The 20,382-nt window shown below is 39.9% G+C and overlaps 1 protein-coding gene across 5 annotated transcripts in view; it reads right to left on the reverse strand.

Annotated features, from left to right (window-relative positions):
• Positions 1-499: 499 nt before the first annotated feature.
• The window catches only part of OSBPL3 (oxysterol binding protein like 3), a 178,578-nt gene continuing 158,695 nt past the window's right edge, over positions 500-20,382 (reverse strand). For all 5 annotated transcript variants that reach the window (XM_047831567.1, XM_047831565.1, XM_047831566.1 and 2 more), the window contains 7 exons: positions 20,318-20,381; positions 15,827-15,905; positions 14,250-14,394; positions 11,546-11,690; positions 9,727-9,853; positions 7,969-8,091; positions 500-4,270 (listed from right to left, as the gene is read on the reverse strand). In XM_047831567.1, coding sequence (XP_047687523.1) covers positions 4,174-4,270; positions 7,969-8,091; positions 9,727-9,853; positions 11,546-11,690; positions 14,250-14,394; positions 15,827-15,905; positions 20,318-20,381 — 780 coding nt within the window. In that variant the 3' untranslated portion in view covers positions 500-4,173. The remainder of the gene's footprint in view (positions 4,271-7,968; positions 8,092-9,726; positions 9,854-11,545; positions 11,691-14,249; positions 14,395-15,826; positions 15,906-20,317; position 20,382) is intronic.

Consider the following 20,382-nt stretch of genomic DNA (forward strand, 5'->3'; position numbering starts at 1 on the left):
TATTTTTAGGGACACAGAGATGTGAGTTTATGCACATAACTGCGATCCAGTGCCTTGTGTAACATGATGTATTTATCTTGTCAGTGAACCAGGTGGGCCTTTAGTGAAGATGAAGAATGTTCCTAGCATTGCAAAGGACACAACTTGGATATGGGAGGAGGAGAGGAGCCACTCATAAGGGCCGTTAAATTGGTGTAAGCAGTCAGCACTTTCCTTTTTCATGTTAGGGCCCGCAGAAAATCTTATTTCCATAGTGTGCTGGGGTAAACACAGGGCTCCCTCGTCCTGAGGGCTGGGGGACCTACATTGGTAGTACATCCTGAAAATGTGCGGCAACTTTTTGGGTTCCCAGTTTATGTCTCAGGGTATTCTTATTTCAAATCTCTGTCATTTTAGGTAACCTGGTGTGTTTCTTCCTCCAAAGAACCTAGTTTAGAGTCTTACTCTGTCCCTTTCAGCAGCCACTAATACCCATTAATCTGGAAAAACAAAGACAAAGTTGGCCTTTTTCCATGTTGTTTATTCCCAGTCAACTAGCTACATGAGGGGGATAAACAAATTAGTAGGAGCTTTGTGGAGATAATGAGGTATGGGTGGAAGGGTGGGATTTAAACAGAAAATAATCTTATACACAGCTAGATAGAAGATTTACAGACATCCTTTTTTTTTTTTTTTGTAAGTATCCTCTGAGGGTAACAGAGGAAGATAAAACCATCATGAGTAAAATAAATTAGCAACTTTTTATCATTGCATAACCCAAACAGAAGTCTCAGGAAGTGGTTTGCATTTTCTGTCATGATTTACAGATACTTATGTGATACATATTTCCAACACAGGGAAATAAAGACTAACACCGAATAACAGATTCATATATGCAGAGGGAAGTTGAGCACATGAAAATAGCTATCATCTGGTAGCAAAAATAGATTTATGCTGATGTTAATATCAAAATTAAAGACATTCAAATAAATTATGCCAATACATTGGAACTATTATTCCTAACATCACAAGAACAACTTTATTGCTCCTACTCACAACTTTAAAAAAAAGGTCTGAGAAAATTATACGATAGTTTGAGGGCATGATAGAACTTCTGGAATATGTTAGTAAGCCTACAACAAAATTCAACAGCGAAATAAAAACTTTATGGTTTTTCTTTTAGGGTTGACACTGTTGATGGTCGAACAAGACCACTCATCATAAATCTGGAAAATACGGATGAGGGACGATACTTGAAGTTCAAGTAAATGATTTACTGATGGTAATTATAAGCAGAATGTGAGAAAGGCAGCAGCTCAAATAAACAATCAAGTATTTTTGAGGTTTGTTTTTCTCTTCCAGAGAGCCCCACAGGAAGCAAACAAAGATTGTGGGCTATTGGGGTACTTTCCTGGATAGATAACTGGACTGTTGTCCTAAAGTGAACTCTGGTTCGATTAGTACCAGAACTGGCCTGACTTTTGGGAGGCGAATGGCATGGAGAGCCGCCTTGTGATTCTGATTATTACATTTGACTCGGGAAATACCAGACTGTGCTTTGGGGTCAGCAGAGGGAAGCCATGTGCTGTCTGGATACACTGGAGAGTGCTGGTTTCTTTCTGAATGAATCACCTGCAACTTGGGGTAATCGATAGTGGCCATAGGAACTTCTGAAGTACAATGTGGTTGACGGTGCAAAGTCCCATTCCCAAGAGTATCTGTGTAATTCCCCATGGATTTGGGATAGACTCATCAGGAATAAAATGGAGGTTGGTTACAGCATATCTTAGATGGTGCAGTGACTGCTATTGTTTAATTGGGATTTTCAAAGTTCAGAAAGTCAGATTCTACTTCAATTCTTCCCAAAGAATGCCACGTTTGTTTTCTTTATCTTAAAAATATGAAATACTCTTGAGCTACAAATGACATGGGAAGGTGCTTTTGAGAATAGGGACTAAAGGAAAAAAGAAGCCATTTCCCCCTCAAGGTACTTTTAAGATTGTAACAGTATGACTCACTAAGCTGTTTAAATTTTAGAAAAGCCCTTTACATATGCTGGTACTAGTAGCTTTTTAAATTTGCATATAGTTCTGTACTATATTCTAATTCACCTCTGTTTCCATCTCAAGTAAGAGGACTACAAAGGTGGTATTTGGTCCATTTATCTTTGTGACTCCAATATAAAGCATAAAATCAATTGAAATAACAGCACGGGGACAATTAAAAAATTTCCAAATACTATATAACAATGCTACACCCATTCAGGTTGCCCATCTTGGTTTTGTTGTTGTTTCTTTTTTGAGCCAGCCTCTGGAGGAGGCCTATTTCATAGTCGATATGGCTAAAAGTCCACATTTTCCTTCACATTGTGAAAACTAGGTTTGTTTTCCCCTAGAGTATCCTTACATCTACAGCCTGCTTCTTCCTCTCTGTGAGCAGACTTTGGATATATGCTTGAAAAGAAAAGAACAAAGCACGTACCAAAGAATCTGATTGTGTCCTTTAACTGCTTAGAAATGGAAATGACATTCACATTGTGTTCATCTTGACTTCTTGATAAAATGGAATGAATGAATGTAATATTTAAGGAACCATTTGTTGTTTTAAAATGCTAATCATTTGCAAATTCCAAAAGGCCATGACTCACTTTCAGTAACTCTACATTTTGAAAGTGCAATACTGTCCAACTAGTTGATTATTTGGTGTAAACTGAAAAAAATCATGTGTTCTTTTTTCCTGATACTTATTCTACTTTTCATTCCTAGAATTCTACATGCTCTGAAATTATTTAAATATCTGTAAGTGTTTTCTGGCGAAAACTGTTTAACACACCATTATACTTGATATTCCATAGGACTGTTATGGACAATAGAGTCAAAGACTTAAAAATTACGCTTTGGTTTTAATGTAATCTGGGCAGAAGTTGGAACTACTTTGATAACACACTTCAACTACTGCACAGATTCTATTATTGTACTTTAAAATAACATATTTAAAAAGACAAAGTTTCCCCTTTCAGGAGTTATCATCTGTATTATTCAAGACTGCTGCAAGACTCACAAAAGAGGGAAATGAGTAAGAAGAAAGTGTAGGAAAGAGATAAGACAAAGCTTCATCAGAACACAACACAAAGGAAGAACATCAATTCTCTATATTTGTCTATAAGGCAGATGGTCAAACTTCTTATACAAGATCTAAAATATGGTGTTATTAAGAGGTAGAAAATACCAAAACAGTATTTAAGAAAAAACTGTTGAGTTCTTGAAAACAGTTATTTTGCTAAACTTTTAGAAAGTCAAACTGCTGTGTGGAATGCACCGTATGTTTTATGCTAAACTGGAACATTCCATACTCAACAGAAAAGTAGGGAGTGGGGAATCTAGGGGTGGGGCTGGGGGGAAGCAGAAAACAGTTTCTTGTCAAGAATTTGGTCCTCACTAAGGAGAGATTTCCTACTGTGTCTCTGGGATGCCATTATAGTGTTTAACTAATGGGCATTTCTCAGATTGACAATTTCTCTGAGTAACAGGGTACAGTTTTGCACATAAGGCAATAAGAACTCTAGGGAGGGATGAGCTCAAATGCTTTTCCTCTTCAGGAAGGTGCCATATCTATGTCATATAAAAACGTACATCCTACTAATCTCCTACCAGCCTCCCAACCACCAAAATGGAAGTATTCTTCGGACTCCAGCACCAGCAGAATTGTTCTGGATGAGCAATTCAAGAGCTGTCGGAGGCAAAAAGATATCTGAGCTACCAAATTAAACTTGGGTAGCTTACGCATGAGTGAGTAACCCTGGGTATTCTTAGTTCTTAATGCACCTGGGAGAGATAAATTTTTTTCTCCAACATAATTTTATAAGGCATGAATTTAATTTGAATTTTCCTAACCTTTGGAAAATTAGTGTTAAAGCTTCTTTTTTAACCCACACATTAACATTCAGTCTTTCATTTTTATTAAATAGCTTATATATAAAATGAAATATCAAGGTGTTCTACATTCATATAAACAATTGTGATAACATTTGAAATTATAAAGGAAACTATTGAAGAAAATACATACTTAAATACAATGCTAAGCTAAGCACAGGTAATCATTCTAGATAATTTCTTTTAAATATATAGACACAGGTTTGTGGCTTCAGAAAGCAAACACAGGAGAAGTACAGGTGTATCATTCTTCTTTCCTTTTTCACCACAAGACAGGATGGTCCAGTTTGGAAAAACCAAGATCTTTTCTAAGTTCCAAATAGGTGCCATTGCTCACCCAACAGTCATCATTGGATTTCCTGTGAAGGATAAAAGAATTTCTTGAAGGCTACTGAAAACACTGCCATATTCTCTCCTTCCCTTTCCCTCCTTTCTTCCTCCCAACCCTGGGCCAGGCTATCATTCTTACAGACATACAATGTCCCTGATAATCTCATACGGGAACTATGAGGGAACAGGAAGCCTGGAGGCCATTTTGTCACTTCTGACTTTGACTTCTCAAACTTAGAGGCTGTGAAAAATGGTGCTTGAGAGAAGCATGGATAAGGGAACAGTTTGTCATATATAAAACATGGCTGGGATGACAGCCACACCTTGGGTGTGACTATGGAAAAGCTACAAATCAACTAGATTGTTCAATGAAGTGATAAGTTAACATTAAAAACAAAAGGAATTGGAAGACATAAGAGTCAGGAGAGAATAGCCTTGGTTCACTATCCTTTGAATAGATAATATATTAAATAGATGAAAATTCAAAAGGTACAAAAGGGTAGATAGCTAAAAGTTTTCTTCTTATTCCTATCTCCCAGATTTCCAGTCCTTTTCTTCAGAGGCAATGATGATCTTATAAGCTTCATTCTTTCAGGGAAATTTCATGCATGTGTGAGCACGCATGCATACACATACATACTCCACTCCTCTCCCATTTCTTCCACAATGACAGCACTCTATGGTGTCCTACCTTTTGAGTTTTTGACATAACAATATATATTGGAGATCATTTTCTGTTGTCACAGTAAGTTCAGCAAACTACAGCCCAAGGGCCAAATCCAGGCTTCTGCCTATCTTTGTAATGCTGTTGTTTTTTTTTTTAAGTTGAAATATAATTAACATAAATTGTTATATTTGTTTTAGGTGTACAATATATTGATTCAACAATTCTGTACACAGCCATTACATCAGTGGTCACCATAATAAGCGTAGTCACTATCTGTTACCATACATTATTACAATATTATCAACTATATTCCCTATGCTGTGTTTCTCATCTCTGTGACGTATTTATTTTATAAGTAGATACGCTTTAATCTTAATCCCTTTTTATTGGAACACCACCATGCCCATTTGTTTAACTGTTGTCTATTGGTGCTTTTATGCCGCTCAGTGGGTTGGAATAATTACAACTAAGACCTTATGGCCTGCAAAGCTAACAATATTTACCATTTGTATTTTATAGTCCCCAAAAGTTTGGGGACTCTGTGGCAATAGGTAATCCTGATTTTTTTTTTTTAAGTTTATTTGTTTATTTTTGAGGAAGGGGAGGGGCAGAGAGCAAAGAAGAGAGAGAATCCCAAGCAGGCTCAGCACTGTCAGCACAGAGCCCGACCTGGGGCTTGAACTCACAAACTGTGAGATCATGCTCTGAGCCGAAATCAGGAGTCAGATGCTTAACTGACTGAGTCACCCAGGTGACCCTGATTTCTTTTTAAACAGTCGCATGATATTCCATTGTAGAAATGGACCACAATTTAACAGGTACCTTACTGGTGAGCCTTTAGAAGGTTGTTTTTAATCTCTAGCTATCACAGACATATGTTAATAATAATATGATAAACATATAACAATATGTAATTTTGTACATATGTGAGTATAGTCACATTAAAAATTCCAGTAAGTAGAACTATGTCAAAGAGGGTGTACATTTATAATTTTGACTGATATTTCATATGCTTCAAAAGCATAAGTGGAGAGTGCCTGTTTCTCCAACCTCCCAGAAACAGGGATTCTTATCACACTTGTTTCCCTATTCTAATAAAGGGATGTGTCTAAAATAAGCCAGTCTGCATACCTAGTACTTGACTATGAAACAGAGGAGCCCAGTTCTATAGGAACTGTAGTTGCCACTTGGAATTTCTGTGGACACTTCCCTTGTTCCCACATTCCTCTGTCACCTCTTTGCCAGGACCACTACTGCTGAAGAATTCTTGCCTTTTCTCCAGCTCTTCATTTGCCACATCTAATAGCGTGATAATTTAACAGACAATCAAGAGGAAAAAGAGCCACCTGGCTGCATCCATGTTCTGTCCTTTTCCATTCCAGACATAATTCTAGATGGTTTCAACAACAGCCTAGATAATGGTTTATATTTTGCATTTAAATGTTAATTTATTTCCCATAGAGCTCCACAGACTTTGTGGACTTTCACATTAGGTAAAATTGATGACTCTCCCTACCTAGTTCTTGAGACAGTTTAGTTACCTACAGTTTTTAATGACCCTGAATATACTGCAATGAACATCTTTATAAATCTAATTTCCCTTGTTTAAAAATGACATGAGGTGCGCCTGGTTTGCTGCGTCAGTGAAGTGTCTGACTCTTGATCTCAGCTCAGGTCTTGATCTCAGGGTTGTGAGTTCAAGCCCCATGTTGGGCTCCATGCTGGCCGTGAAGCCTACTTAAAAAAAAAAAACAAAAAAACCCACAAAAACTAGACACAAGACCCTAGATGATTTATGAAAGAAAAAGAAAAAATTAGCCTACTTAAAGGTATATGTGTATATCTATCAATTGATCAGCAAATCAACTGATCAGTCTGTTAATCTATCCATTTATCTATCTCTTGCCTTTAAAAAATAGTTAAAGATGTCTTGTTTTTAAAATATTTAAACAAAGTTATGAATATTCTGGGATGAAACTCTGGTTGATCTTCATTTGCTTATCTCCTGAGTCTGGGGAAATGATCAGAAGGGATCTGGCAAAACCCACATTGACTCTAGGGGGAAAAAGCATTATATTTTGGGGATGAATAGTACTTTTTGCTATTTTGGAATACAGACTTTATTTCTGCTGCTGACAGATTAGTAGCTAATTCCTCCTAAAAGTGTTCATGTTATCCATTAAAACACAATGGCAACCAAAACAAAACAAAAACAAAAAGCAAAAAACCGAAAAACCAACCAACCAACAAACAAACCCCAAACAAAAAAACCCTGGCTTCCCTGAAAGCAAGACTGGGGTGGAAGGGGTAGGGCAGAAGCCTGTGGCTTTTCTATGTGCGCCTGTTTTAATGTTGATTTTTTTTTTTTTTTATTAAACGAATAAAAAAGCCCCTAAAACCATACAAAGCCCTGGCCAGTAGTCAGGAGAGCCAGGTGCCAGTCCAGGACATTTCACTGGGGCCTCCTATGTTCCCTGGGCCTTTGCTTCTGCCCAGTTAATATAAAAGAGGGGGTAAAGGGCTGATGATCTCTGATGCCCCTTCTAGATCTTTAAGTCTATTTTTAACAGGACTTTAATGGCAAGTTATTTTAAAACTAATAGTAAATGTTCCAAATCCAAACTGAAGTGTTTTGTAACTTCTGCAATTCAAGAATTAGACCACTTGCAGGGCACCTGGGTGGCTCAGTCCGTTGAGTACCTGACTCTTGATTTCAGCTCAGGTCATGATCCCACGGTCATGAGATTGAGCCCCATATTGGTCTCTGTGCTAAGTGTGGACCTGCTTAAGATTCTCTCCTTCTCTCTCTGCCCCTCTGCCCAACTTGTGCTCTCTCTCAAAAAAAAAAAAAAAAAAAATTAAAAAATTAAAAAAAAAGAAAGAATTAGACCACTCAGAATTTCCATTTTCCAGGGGAGAAGTTTCTGTACTCTGAAGCAAGAAAAACACCAAGAAGGCTCTCCTTTGGGGAGGGGACAGCCCATTTACTCTCTTCATACTGGAAGCATCAGGTGTCACCAGTACCTATCCACCAATGACCCACACAATATGCACACACACCTGAAAAACCGCGGCTGGTGTTCCACATTATTTTCTTCTAAGACCCGTCGCCTTTCTCTCTGTAGCTGTTCAATCCTCTGCTTTTGTATTTCAGCTTCTTCCAAGTTCCCTTCTTCTAGGAACCTGAGGCATTAGGGAAAAAAAACAACACAAATTCTGAGAAAATACTGTTAATCATTACTTCTAGAGTTATGTATCTAAGACTGGATATTCAAAATGCTTCCCTATAGGTAAGAACCCCCCTTCAACCTTTAAAACAGTATTTTGAGGTAGTTAGGGAAGACATCATCATCATCATCATCATCATCATCATTATTTTAAATGTTTATTTATTTTTGAGAGAGGGACAGAGAGTGAGCAGGGGAGGGGCAGAGAGAAAGTAGGACAGTGGATCCAAAGTGGGTTCTGCACTGACAGCACAGAGGCCGATGTGTGGCTCAAACTCATGAACTGCGAGATCATGACCTGAGCCAAAGTCGGACGCTCAACTGACTGAGCCACCCAGGTGCCCCAAGATATTATTTTTTGAACCGGAGCCATACATGGCTCAAAAAATCAGATCTATAAAAAGGAATTTGTCCCTTTCATCCCCATCTCTCATCCCACCTGTTTCCTCACCATACCTTTTGCCTGTAGCCTCAGAGTACATCAAACTTTTGAATCTTGCTACCTGATACATTAAGAATTAGTATGTTTTTTAAAAATGCATTTTTAAAATGCATTAATATGCATTAGTATGTTTTTAAAAAATATGCATTTCTTGGGGCACGTAGGTGGCTCAGTCGGTTAAGCATCCAACTCTTGATTTCAGTTCAGGTCATGATCTCACAGTTCGTGAGTTTGAGCCCCACATCGGGCTCTATGCTGACAGTGCAGAGCTTGCTTGGGTTTGTTTTTTTTCTTTTTTCTTCTCTCTCTCTCTCTGCCCCTCCCCTGCTTGCTATTTCTTCCCTCCCCCCAAAATAAACTTTTTAAAAAATTTTTGAAAATATGCATTTTTCAGTGGGACTAGGCATCTTTTCATATGTTTAAGGGATATCTGCATTTCCTACTTTGTGAACAGTTCATTTTCCTATGTCTTTTTTTTTTTTTTTTTTTTTTTAGTGAGTTAATCTTGATTTTTGAAACCAATTCATGAAATGAGTTGAAATATAGATTTCCCAGTTTGTCGTTTGTCTTTTTGACTCTGGGTATAAAAATATTTTTTTACTTTGCCATGAAGAAGTTTGTTTGTTTTTTTTAAATAAAGTCAAATATATAATTTTCCTTTTTCCTTTCTGGGTTTTGAGTCTTAATTAGGCCCCAGGGCAGAGATAATTATTTCTATTATACAGAATAGGAAACTGAGACTAAGAAAGATGACACAGCTTGTGGCCAGCAAACCTAGAATGAGAAGTTAGGTTTTGTGCACCAAAATAATTTAAATCTGAAGTGTAAAGGAATTGGGTGTTTTTCACTCTTTCAAATACACAGTTATAAGTTCTATATTATTATAGGCAGTAAAACTCTTAAAAATAAACACTTTGGGGGGATATTTCAATAGAAATAAGGCTTTACTGATGAATAAAGGCCAGGCCACATATAGAATTAAGCTGGGCTCCATACCTTCCATGACATGATTGTTTTCAGTCCTCCTAGACCTCTACTCCTAACGACATTGTCTCTCTCCAGCTCCTCTGATGGCCTGGGAGTTGTTAGTAAGACTCTTTATAAAGAGTTTTACATCTCTGGAGATAAAGATCTTTAAAAAGTCCTTACCTTTGGTCTGGTCTAAATCGAGTGTCAGTAGGTGGTAATAAAGACTTTGACAATGGATCCATTTCATTTAATTCTAGGGCAAACTGTGTGAAGCCATAATATTGCTCATAGCCTTTTGGCATGGGATCTAAAAGAAAAAGAAATCATTCATTTCCAACTTCCTTTCATTTACATTACATTTTAATTCCTTCACCTTTTTCATCTCAAACCAGCTATTATTTTTTCTCTCTCAGCTCTAAATTCTTCCATTTCTATTAAAATATTCTGGCTAACAAATAGGTGTTGAATGTTCCTCCATAAATCTTTTTCTAAGTTTTCTTCTACCTACAAGGATAAGACCTCTTTTGTGTGGTCAGATAGGGAATTTATGTAATGCTCTGAAGTTTTTATACTGTGCAAGTTATAAAAATAATTTGTTACAAAAATAAACATGTGAAAAAGAACTCTGGGTCCATGTTTTCCTGACTAACAACACTCTCACTCTGGAGAATCAATTTTTCATTTAAGAAATGTCAAATCCTCCTGGAACTCTGTCTAGTACCTAAAATAGTGTTGAACCCATAGCAAGTGGTCAATGTTATTCTTTTTTCCATTCCTGCCCTTCCTTTTACCAAGTCTTGTCCCTCCATATCTTACACATTTATATTTAAAACTAACTCAGTGGAAGCCGGGAATAGACGTGGGATTATACCGGCAGAAATACTGCCAGCTGGATGTCAAGGGGACCGAATGAAGTAAGGGTGTTGGACCACTGGCATTTTACAGGATGCTTCCATCAAGTTACCCAGCTGCAAACATGTGTTAACCCTCAAGCAAAGGGAAGAATGAGTGGGAAGGTGATTCAGAGATTATCAGGGCTACCACTGCCACCACAGGCCCAGACGACAAGGCCCAGCGGGGGAAGGATGCCTCCACCCTTCAAAGGATGGGGCCACTGCCACAGTTTCAAGCTGCCAGGCTGCCACCACCCAGAGCCTTGGGCCCCTGCAATGTATCAATGCTACATTGGGAGTGACAAAATGTGTCCTCAATGGTCTGTGCTCTTGACACAGCTAAGTTGCCTGTATAACAAACACGGACCATCCTACCCCTTCCTTGTTAAGTAACAGCACACATCCTAATGATTTAAGTCACTATTAGAATGGTTTTGTTTTATTTTGTTTTGTTTTTATCAGCCCAAAGCATTCTCGTGGTGGTATCTCAAAATGATGGTTTTATAATATGACCAAGACTTAAAAGATGGACAAACGTCTTAAAAGGTTTTGGGGGACATGTTATGAAGGTTTGGATTCCCTAGCCCTTTCTCCCCACAGCTGCTCAAGGGCTATTTTTCTAGAATTACAAGAGACATCAGAGTGGTTAATGGTATTGGGTGAATCCGGGAGACCCCTGACTTTTGTAGAAGCCCCAGGTCACTCTTCTTGTCTACTGACAGTTTCCTCTTTATTCATTCTTACTCTAGAATGACTTCCTGTGCTTCACTAACACTCCTTAGTGCCCAAGATAGGCATAGGAGTGATGTGTGTGGCCTGGAAGATTTCCTCAGAGAGAGTGACCACGGATTAAGTGACCAATGGCTTTGTTCCAGGATTAAGAACCCAGGACCTAGCAGGCCAAGTGAGGTGTTGTTGAGAAGCATAAGGATGAGGCTGAGATAATGATTACTGAATGAAAGAAGGGCTGGCCGCTCAAATGGAGTTCAAAGCAGGTAGAGGCTAGAGGTACGAGACAGACACTGCTGCCAGCCCGCCTGCGGTTCCTCTGGCCATGTCCCCTACCAGACAGAACTGGCCCAGAACTGATTAACCCGAATACTAACTTGCTCTCCAGACACAAGTGGACGAGGAGGAGCCCCCACAGTAGATGCTTTCATGCCATTTCCCGAAGAGCCGATGCACGGCTTTTCCATTCTTGTCAAATACCGTACCTTCAATCTCACGGGCATTAGTGCTCCAGTATTTTGCCTAGGATTCAAATATAAGTTATCTGTTTAGTACTTTGGGGTCAACTTATTACAGATATTAAGAGGAAAAGCAAAGGAAAGAGAAAAAAACCACAAGAATGATTCTGCATTAAAACTTTTTGTAAACCAAGAAGGAGGCTCCTTAAAATTGGTCATAATAAAGCAACCAATTTTCAGTTTCTCTGACTATTTCTCCCCCAAACTAGATTTGTTCATCCAATCCATTGGAACATTAGGCAACCCTTGTTTACACTGTGGAATGGTCCTGGTCTGAGAGAGCAGCTCAGCTCAGCTCAGCCTTGTGGGTTTTATACAGTACCAAAAGGTGGCCAGCAGAGGGTGGTCTAACTCCCTAGAGTTGTGTGGTTTTTTTTTTTTTCTTTTTTTAATCTCCCCATTACCTGGCTGCCCCAAAAAAATCTCTAAGAAAGAACGGAAGGCATTACTTCATAAATCAAAACTCCCAGTGCTATTTTCAGCCAAAACAGAATCCATATTTGGAAACCAATAAAGTTGAGTGGCATTTTGGGGCCATATTCTGGTGGTTTGGTTTCCCCCTTGTGTGTCTACGAGGAAGATGGAAGGAAGGACAGAGTACAGCAGCATCACACAGCTGAATCAGAAATGTAAACCTGAGGTCTCTACTCAGGTAATAATGGAGGGAAGTGGCAAAAGATACCATCCAGGCTCTTAAGTGTATTCTGAAGCAGGAGTCTGGTTTTCTATTATAGACATTTGCTGACAAATCCAATGCTGGCAATACAAGGGGATGCCACAGAGGAAGGGCTGTGCTCCATTGGGAAGGGCCACATCTGCTTTCAGATTCTCTTTCAACACCAGAGGTACGTCCAGTGTGCCAATCCCCTCATTTCTTGTAGCCACAGAAATCTATTCTCTGGCCCTAAGTGTGTGAGTACTAAGTAGACGGTAGAAATGGGATTCAAGCACATTTCCTTGGGGAAAGTGCTGAGAACCAGGTGGCCTTCACCTGGGTCAGGGTGCTGAGCTACATGAAGTTTTCAAGGCAGAGTCATTTTTATATTACCTCAAACATTACTAGTCTGATTTATAGGATATAATAAAGACCTCCTTCTATCTCGCCATAATATCCCCTACAGGCTACAGGTGGTGCAGAGAGGTCCTGCATGAAATGCCACAATTAGAGCCTAATCTCTTGGCTTCTGATTTTGATCTTAATTAAATGCAAATGTTCCTTTAAGACCATGTTAAGTACATGATAATTTTAAGGGGAAGAGGAATCTAAGGGAATTGAGGCACTTGGAAAGGTAAGCAGACTATTCCACGCTTTTGCCTTTGGCCAATCTGTTCATTTACCCTATGAATGTTCATGAGCCTTTCCAGACATCAGCCTACAGCAGTGAGCAAGATTAGACCAGGCTTTTGCTTCTCCAGAGTCACGGATGGTGAGGCGGGTGTGGGGAACAGAAGATGAAAACACACAAGTAAACCAACAGTGAGCAAGCTAACTATAGATGGGAATAAAAACTTTGAAGAAAATGGGATATGATAGAGACTAAGAAGACAGGGCTGATGATGAAGGATCTGTGGGGAGGGCTCCAAGCAGGAGGAAATGGAGAGAGAGAAAGGCCAGTGTGGTCAGAAGGGGAGGAAGTGTTGGTGGAAGCTGAAATTGGAGAGGAATGAGTGTGTTTGTGTGTGTGTGCGCGCGCACATATCCATATAGAGGCAGGTATGTGTGCATGTGCGTGTTCATATATGTGCGGCCAGCTGTGTGTGTGCAGGTGTGTGTGTGTGTGTGTGTGTGTGCATGCACATGTGTTCGCATGTGTGTGTATGTGCCAGTGTGCGTGTTTGTGTGCATGTGTGAACATGGGGGGGGGCGGTGGGCAGTGCATAGTGCACAGGGCCTTGTGGGCCATTGTCAGGAGGCAGGCTTTTACTCTAGGAAAGACAGAAGTTGTTGGAGGAATTCTGGGATATACAGTGTGACTTTTGTTTTTTTCATTCTAGTAAAACATAAATAACAAAATGTACCATTGTGATCATTTGTAAGTGTACAATTCAGTGACACTAAGCACATTCACTATGTTGTGTAACCATCATCATTTTATATTTCTAGAGCTTTTTCATCTTCCCAAACTGAAACCGTGTATCCATGAAACACTAACTGCCATTCCCCAACCCACCAGCCCCGGGCATCACCATTCTACTTTTTGTCTCTATGAATCTGACTGCTCTAGGTACCTCAAAAGTGGAGTCACACAATACCTGTCCTGTGTCTGGCTTATTACACTTAGCATAATGTCTTCAAGCTTCCTCCATAAGGTAGCATGATGCATTACATTGTATAAGAGTCCCTCTGGCTGCTAAAGCGAGGACAGACCACAGGGGAGTAAGAGTGGAAGGAGGGAGGCTCGAAGGCACCACAACCCTGGTCCAGGTGAGAGGGGTTGGGAGGGGGGAACACCAGGGATCCCCCGACATTGCTTGCCTGATGGCACAAGGGTGAAGGTGAAAAGTTCCCTGGGATGTCCCGTGCCCGGAGGCCCTGCTCTGCCAAGGCCTTTCTGGCGGTTACCTTTATGAAATTCACTTTGCAGTGGCAGGAGTCATCATTCAGGTTCTTGATGACAATCTCCCCATAGTGCTCAATCCATCTCTGCCCGCTTAAGATGTTATGGATGCAAGAGGTCACTTTGTTCCACTCAAAATGATCTCCAAAGCTAAAAAGGAGGAAATGGTGGCATTAACAATTCCCAGAAGAGCCAGCAGCAAATGCAAACAGATATTGCTATTAAAAAAAAAAAAAGTCACATAATGAATTACTCCTTCCTTCATTTCCAGAACCAACTGGGTGCCTAAGCCATGCTGGGCATTCTGACTTCCACTCCCCCAGGAGTCATCCGTGTCACAGAGGGGAGCAGCAGTCAGAGACGGCCACTCTGGAAGCTGACAGGGACTTCACTGGAAGCTGGTGATGTCCTCGAACAACCCACTCTCTCCTTTGACAGAGGAGAAAACTGAGAGCCAGAGGTGACTTGCCGAAAGTCACCAAACTAGAAAACGGAAGAGGCAATGGGGAAGGTGGGGGCATCTTCCACAATCTGCTCTCTACACACATGTGCACATGCATACACACATATGTGTATATATGTGCACACGCATACATATGTATATATGTATATGCAAAGACACATATCTATGTTATATCTATGTTATAGATAAATCTTTCTTTAAAAATTTTTAATGTTTATTTATTTTTGAGAGAGAGACAGAGCGCAAGCGGGGGAGGGGCAGAGAGAGAGGGAGACAGAATCTGAAGCAGGCTCCAGGCTCTGAGCTGTCAGCACAGAGCCTGGTTGCAGGGTTTGAACTCACAAACCACAAGATCATGACACGAGCAAAAGTCAGACGCTTAACCAACTAAGCCACCCAGGCGCCCCTGTTTTATATATAAATCTTACACATATCTTAAATCTTTTTACAATGAGAAAGTATTCAGACTTACAGAGTCATATAATAATTATGAGGATAATGATAATAAGACCAAACACTTACATGGCATATACTATTTGCCAAGTACTCTTTAAAGTGCTTTATGTACATTATTCCTTTAATCTTCATAAGCCCTGCAAAGTAGGTGGTTTATTTCTCGTGTTTTATAGATGAGGGAACTAGTGATCAGAAAGATTAAGTAACCTGCCCAAGGATTTGCAATTAGTAAGTGGCAGGGTGAGTACACGAGTCCTATTAGCCCAGTCCCGGAGGCCACACTCACAGCCATTTGGCTTTATAAATGAGTACCAATAATCTCTGTAGGATCAAGTCCATATCTTTCTTTAAAGGAATTCTGACAGTGAGGTAGGGCAACAATGTTAAGGCAAACCACCATTCTTAATTTTGTTAGAAGTGGAAACGAGTTTTAAAAGAGCTTTTTTTTTTTTTGTTCAATGAACTTTGGTTTCCAGGTGGCATTTCCATTTGAAGGAGAGAAAATGTGAGCTTGTCAAAATGAGGTACATTTGAACTTACTGTCAAACCAATGAAAAGGGAAAAAACATATACTCAACACCATGGGGGACAACGGGAGTCCCATTCCTAAAGCTGTATCTTGGCCCTAAATTCTATAAAGTTCCTAAGCACAGAAGAACTTACGCTGGCAGAGTCACGTGGGTGGTGCCAATGGGGACAATTTCCATGGATTTGCCCCAGAATTTGTTTTTCCATCTCACATCTGAAATGAAATACCAATTAGTACATATTTAAAAGGAGAGCCACACAGATCAGAGAATTCTTAGGCTGCATGAATGATCAACCACTATATAGAACCTCTTCATAATAAAATTCATTATTATACAGGATAAATTTTCATTCAATATATGTACCAATTGAGTATCTGGAACAGAATCGGGGAACTAAAATTATAAGGTAAGTTCCTTCCCTTAGAAGAACTCACAGTATGAAAGGGAGACAAAAGTGAAAACAAGTAATGCCCACAAAGAGAGGCACAGGCTGTAACTGAGTATGTTTAAGAAGAAATGGAACCATAGAAGTAGGAATGACCAATATGGGTGGGGAAAAGCATCAGTAGAGGCCTGTCTGAAGGGGGCACTTAGACTGGGCTCTGAAGAATAAGCAGGAGTTCACTAGGCAGGAAAAAAAGCAATAGAAGGCAGAAGACAGCTTGTTCAAAGGGAGAGAGGTATAAGAGAACATGGCGTGGTTCTGTCCCACAGGTCTTGGATTGTTCAGCGAGACGAGCTGAAAGACAGACTGAGTACAAAAACAATGGGCCCTAGAAGCCAGGCTAAGACATCAGGTGTGTATACGCTGGGGGAAAATAAGATGTTTGGTTAGACAGAAAACTCATGCGATTAGATACAGACTTTGCAGAGGCAATTGGGACCAATACAGAAAATGGACCAGGAGCACAAAAGATGAGAAGCAAGGTGACAGGTTACAAGGTTGCTGTAATTGCTCCAAGGATAAGTGAGGGTGAAGTGACCTAAGGCCGTAGCAGACAGAGTAGAAGGGAATGATCCCAAAACCAGGAAAAGAAGTAGGAATAGAACTAGCTGACAAATTAGATGCCGATTGTGACAGACAGGGAGAATTAGTAGATGGTCTCATAGTTTTCTCATTTGCATAAATGGTGGCACCAACTGGAAGACACAAACGGAAAAAGAACAGAGTAAAAACAGAAATTTTAAAAAAAGGAATAGAAAAACAATGGCAGAGAGGGTGATCCCTCTGACTGCTGCATGACAATACACAGACCATAGGGGAGCAAGGTGAAAGGAGGGAGGCTGGTAGAGGGCCGTGGCCATGATGCAGGGGAGTGATAGGGCTGGGAGCAGGCAGCCCTTGGCCACATGATTTCACGTCTATAAAATATTCCTAATAGGCAAATCCATAGAGATAGAAAGTAGGTAAGGGATTGCCTAAGGATGGAAGAGGTTGATGGAAATTAGAAGCTGGGGTGGGGTAGGTACTGGTAGGTAGGTGGGGGTGGTTTCTTTTGGAGTGATGAAACTGTTCTGTCGGTGGGAATGCAAACTGGTGCAGCTGCTCTGGAAAACAGTGTGGAGGTTCCTCAAAAAATTAAAAATGGAACTACCCTACGACCCAGCAATAGCACTACTAGGAATTTACCCAAGGGATACAGGAGTGCTGATGCATAGGGGCACATGAACCCCAATGTTTATAGCAGCGCTTTCAACAATAGCTCAATTATGGAAAGAGCCTAAATGTCCATCAACTATGGATGGATACATACAATGGAATACTACTTGGCAATGAGAAAGAATGAAATCCTGCCATTTGCAGCAACACGAATGGAACTGGAGGGATTATGCTAAGTGAAATAAGTCAGTCAGAGAAAGACAGATACCATATGCTTTCACTCACATGTGGATCCTGAGAAACTTAACAGAAGACCATGGGGGAAGGGAAAGGTGGATAAAGTTACAAATAGAGAGGGAGGGAGGCAAACCATAAGAGACTCTTTTTTTTTTTTTTAATTTTTTTTTTTCAACGTTTATTTATTTTTGGGACAGAGAGAGACAGAGCATGAACGGGGGAGGGGCAGAGAGAGAGGGAGACACAGAATCGGAAACAGGCTCCAGGCTCTGAGCCACCAGCCCAGAGCCCGACGCGGGGCTCGAACTCACAGACCGCGAGATCGTGACCTGGCTGAAGTCGGACGCCTAACCGACTGCGCCACCCAGGCACCCCATAAGAGACTCTTAAATACAGAGAACAAACTGAGGGTTGATGAGGGTGGGAGAGAGGGGAAAGCGGGTGACAGGTATTAAGGAGGGCCCTTGTTAGGATGAGTACTGGGTGTTGTATGGAAGCCAATTGGACAATAAATATTTAAAAATGTTCTAAAATTGATTGTGATGGTAACTGGACAACTTTGTGAATATACTAAACCTCAGTGAATTATACTTTTTAATAGGGGAATTGTATGACATACAAATTTTATCTCAATAAAGTTGTTACCATAAAAAGATAATTGGCTGTTTAAAGCAAAAACAGTAATGTTGTATTGTGGGGTTTATAACGTACGTAAATAAAATGTTATGTTCACAGTAGCACAGAGGTCACAGGTTAGGAGAAGGGAAATGGAGGTATACTTTTGTAAGTTTATTACACTATATGTGAAGTGGCATATTACTTGAAGATAGACTATATTAAAGATACATAATATAAACCCTAAAGTAACAACTAAAACAATGAAACAGAGGTTTTAGCTAATAAGCCAACAAAGGAGGTATGATGGAATCATAGAAAGTACTCAGTCCCAAAGAAGGCAGAGAAAGAAAACAAGGTGAACAAAGAACAGATGCAACAAACAGAAAACAGATAATAAGAGGCCACATTTAAACCCAACTTCATCAATAATCATAATAAGTGTAACTGGTTTAAACAACCTGATTAAAAGGCAGAGAAATGTCAGATTGGATTAAAAAGCAAGAGGGGCACGTGGGTGGCTCAGTTGGTTCAGCGTCTGACACTTGATCTGGGGTCAGGTCGTGATCTCACAGGTTTGTGAGGTCAAGCCCCACATTGGGCTCTGTGTTGATAGCATGGAGGCTACTTAGGGGATTCTCTCTCCCTCTCTCTCTCTCTCTGTCTCTGCCCTTCCCCTGCTCGCTCTCTCTCTCTCTCTCTCTCTCTCTCTCTCAAAATAAATAAATAAACTAAAAAAAAAAAAAAAGGCAAGATTTGGGAGTCATGAGCCTATGGGAATAGGTGGGATTGCCCAGGAAAAGGCTGATGAGAAAGGAGAATGGAGACTGAAGAGAATACTGTTGTGTAAGGTAAGGGGCACACAGAAACTACTTGGGAGAAAATCCTTCCCATCACATAATACATCACATCATCATCATCATAATATGCTTCTGTGGTCAGTGACTCTTAGCAATTAGGAAGTTAGAGATCTTATAAGAATTCTTCCCAGAGGGTTTCAGTGAAAGTTAGAGAAGTTTCTAATCAAGCTTCAATTCTAAACTTTACTGGCAAAGATTCCGAAAGGGAACTACGGTACTTGCAACCTAAAGCGATATTGTCTCCAGAGAGAGGAACTGAGTGGCTGGGGATTGGGGTGGAGGGGGGGGATTATTATTATTATTTTTTTTTGCAAAATATTCTTTTATATCTTTTAACTTTTATAGGGTTTTTTGAAAAGGCAATGTGGTAACTCAGGTGTTATCACTGTGAGCAGAGAAAAATGCTTTAAAAACTGATGTGTGCTCATTGTTTGAAAATCATTGTTTGAAAACCCAGGATGTTCAAATTCTCCTCCTAAAGTACACTCTGCCTTTTGAATAAATATAAAACTTAATAAAATTAATTAATCCATTTAGGAAATATTTTCAGTCTTATTTATTCTTCAGAACAACCCACCCTCCTCCCAAATCCAAAATATAAACTGAATATAGGGACAACAACTCCCCAACTAAAAAAAAGTCAGCAATATAAAATGTGATGTTTAGGGGTGCCTGGGTGGCTCAGTCGGTTAAGCGTCCGACTTTAGCTCAGGTCATGATCTCACAGTCTGTGAGTTTGAGCCCCGTGTTAGGCTTTGTGGTGACAGTTCAGAGCCTGGAGCCTGCTTCCGATTCTGTGTCTCCCTCTCTCCCTGTCTCTCCCCCGTTCATGCTCTGTCTCTCTCTGTCTCAAAAATAAATAAAAACATTAAAAAAAATTTTTTAATAATAAAACGTGATGTTTAAAAAAAAAATTAAATTTTTTAAAAGCAAAAAGAACCCTGTTGTCTAGACTCTGATAAATGCCTGTAAGTATTTAGTGTCTCTTAAAATACACAAGGCATTTCAAGTGGCTGTGGAATTAGAGAAAAAAGTTACAGGAATAAAATGGTGGTGGCCTAGACATAGATGGAAATTTTTTTTTTTTAAGGGAACAACTTAAATTATCCTCCTGAATCCTTAATTATGAAGTAGACAAACATCAGTAACTGTTCAGAGATGAAGGCATGAACACCAAGTGGTGTAATCCATCCGACAAAGCCCAAGTCCAGGGCATACTTTTGATCTTAACAAGCACTTGCCATAGTTCCTGATTAAAACAAATCTATAACATCACAAAAAATGATGGAGGCCAAATATATTAGCACATTACCTTGCCAGAAAACAAAATTTCCAGACTCAGCGTGACATGCAGAGATAGGTGGATGGTGGCTGACC

The sequence above is a fragment of the Prionailurus viverrinus genome, chromosome A2 (assembly GCF_022837055.1).
Source record: "Prionailurus viverrinus isolate Anna chromosome A2, UM_Priviv_1.0, whole genome shotgun sequence".
Taxonomy (NCBI): domain Eukaryota; kingdom Metazoa; phylum Chordata; class Mammalia; order Carnivora; family Felidae; genus Prionailurus; species Prionailurus viverrinus.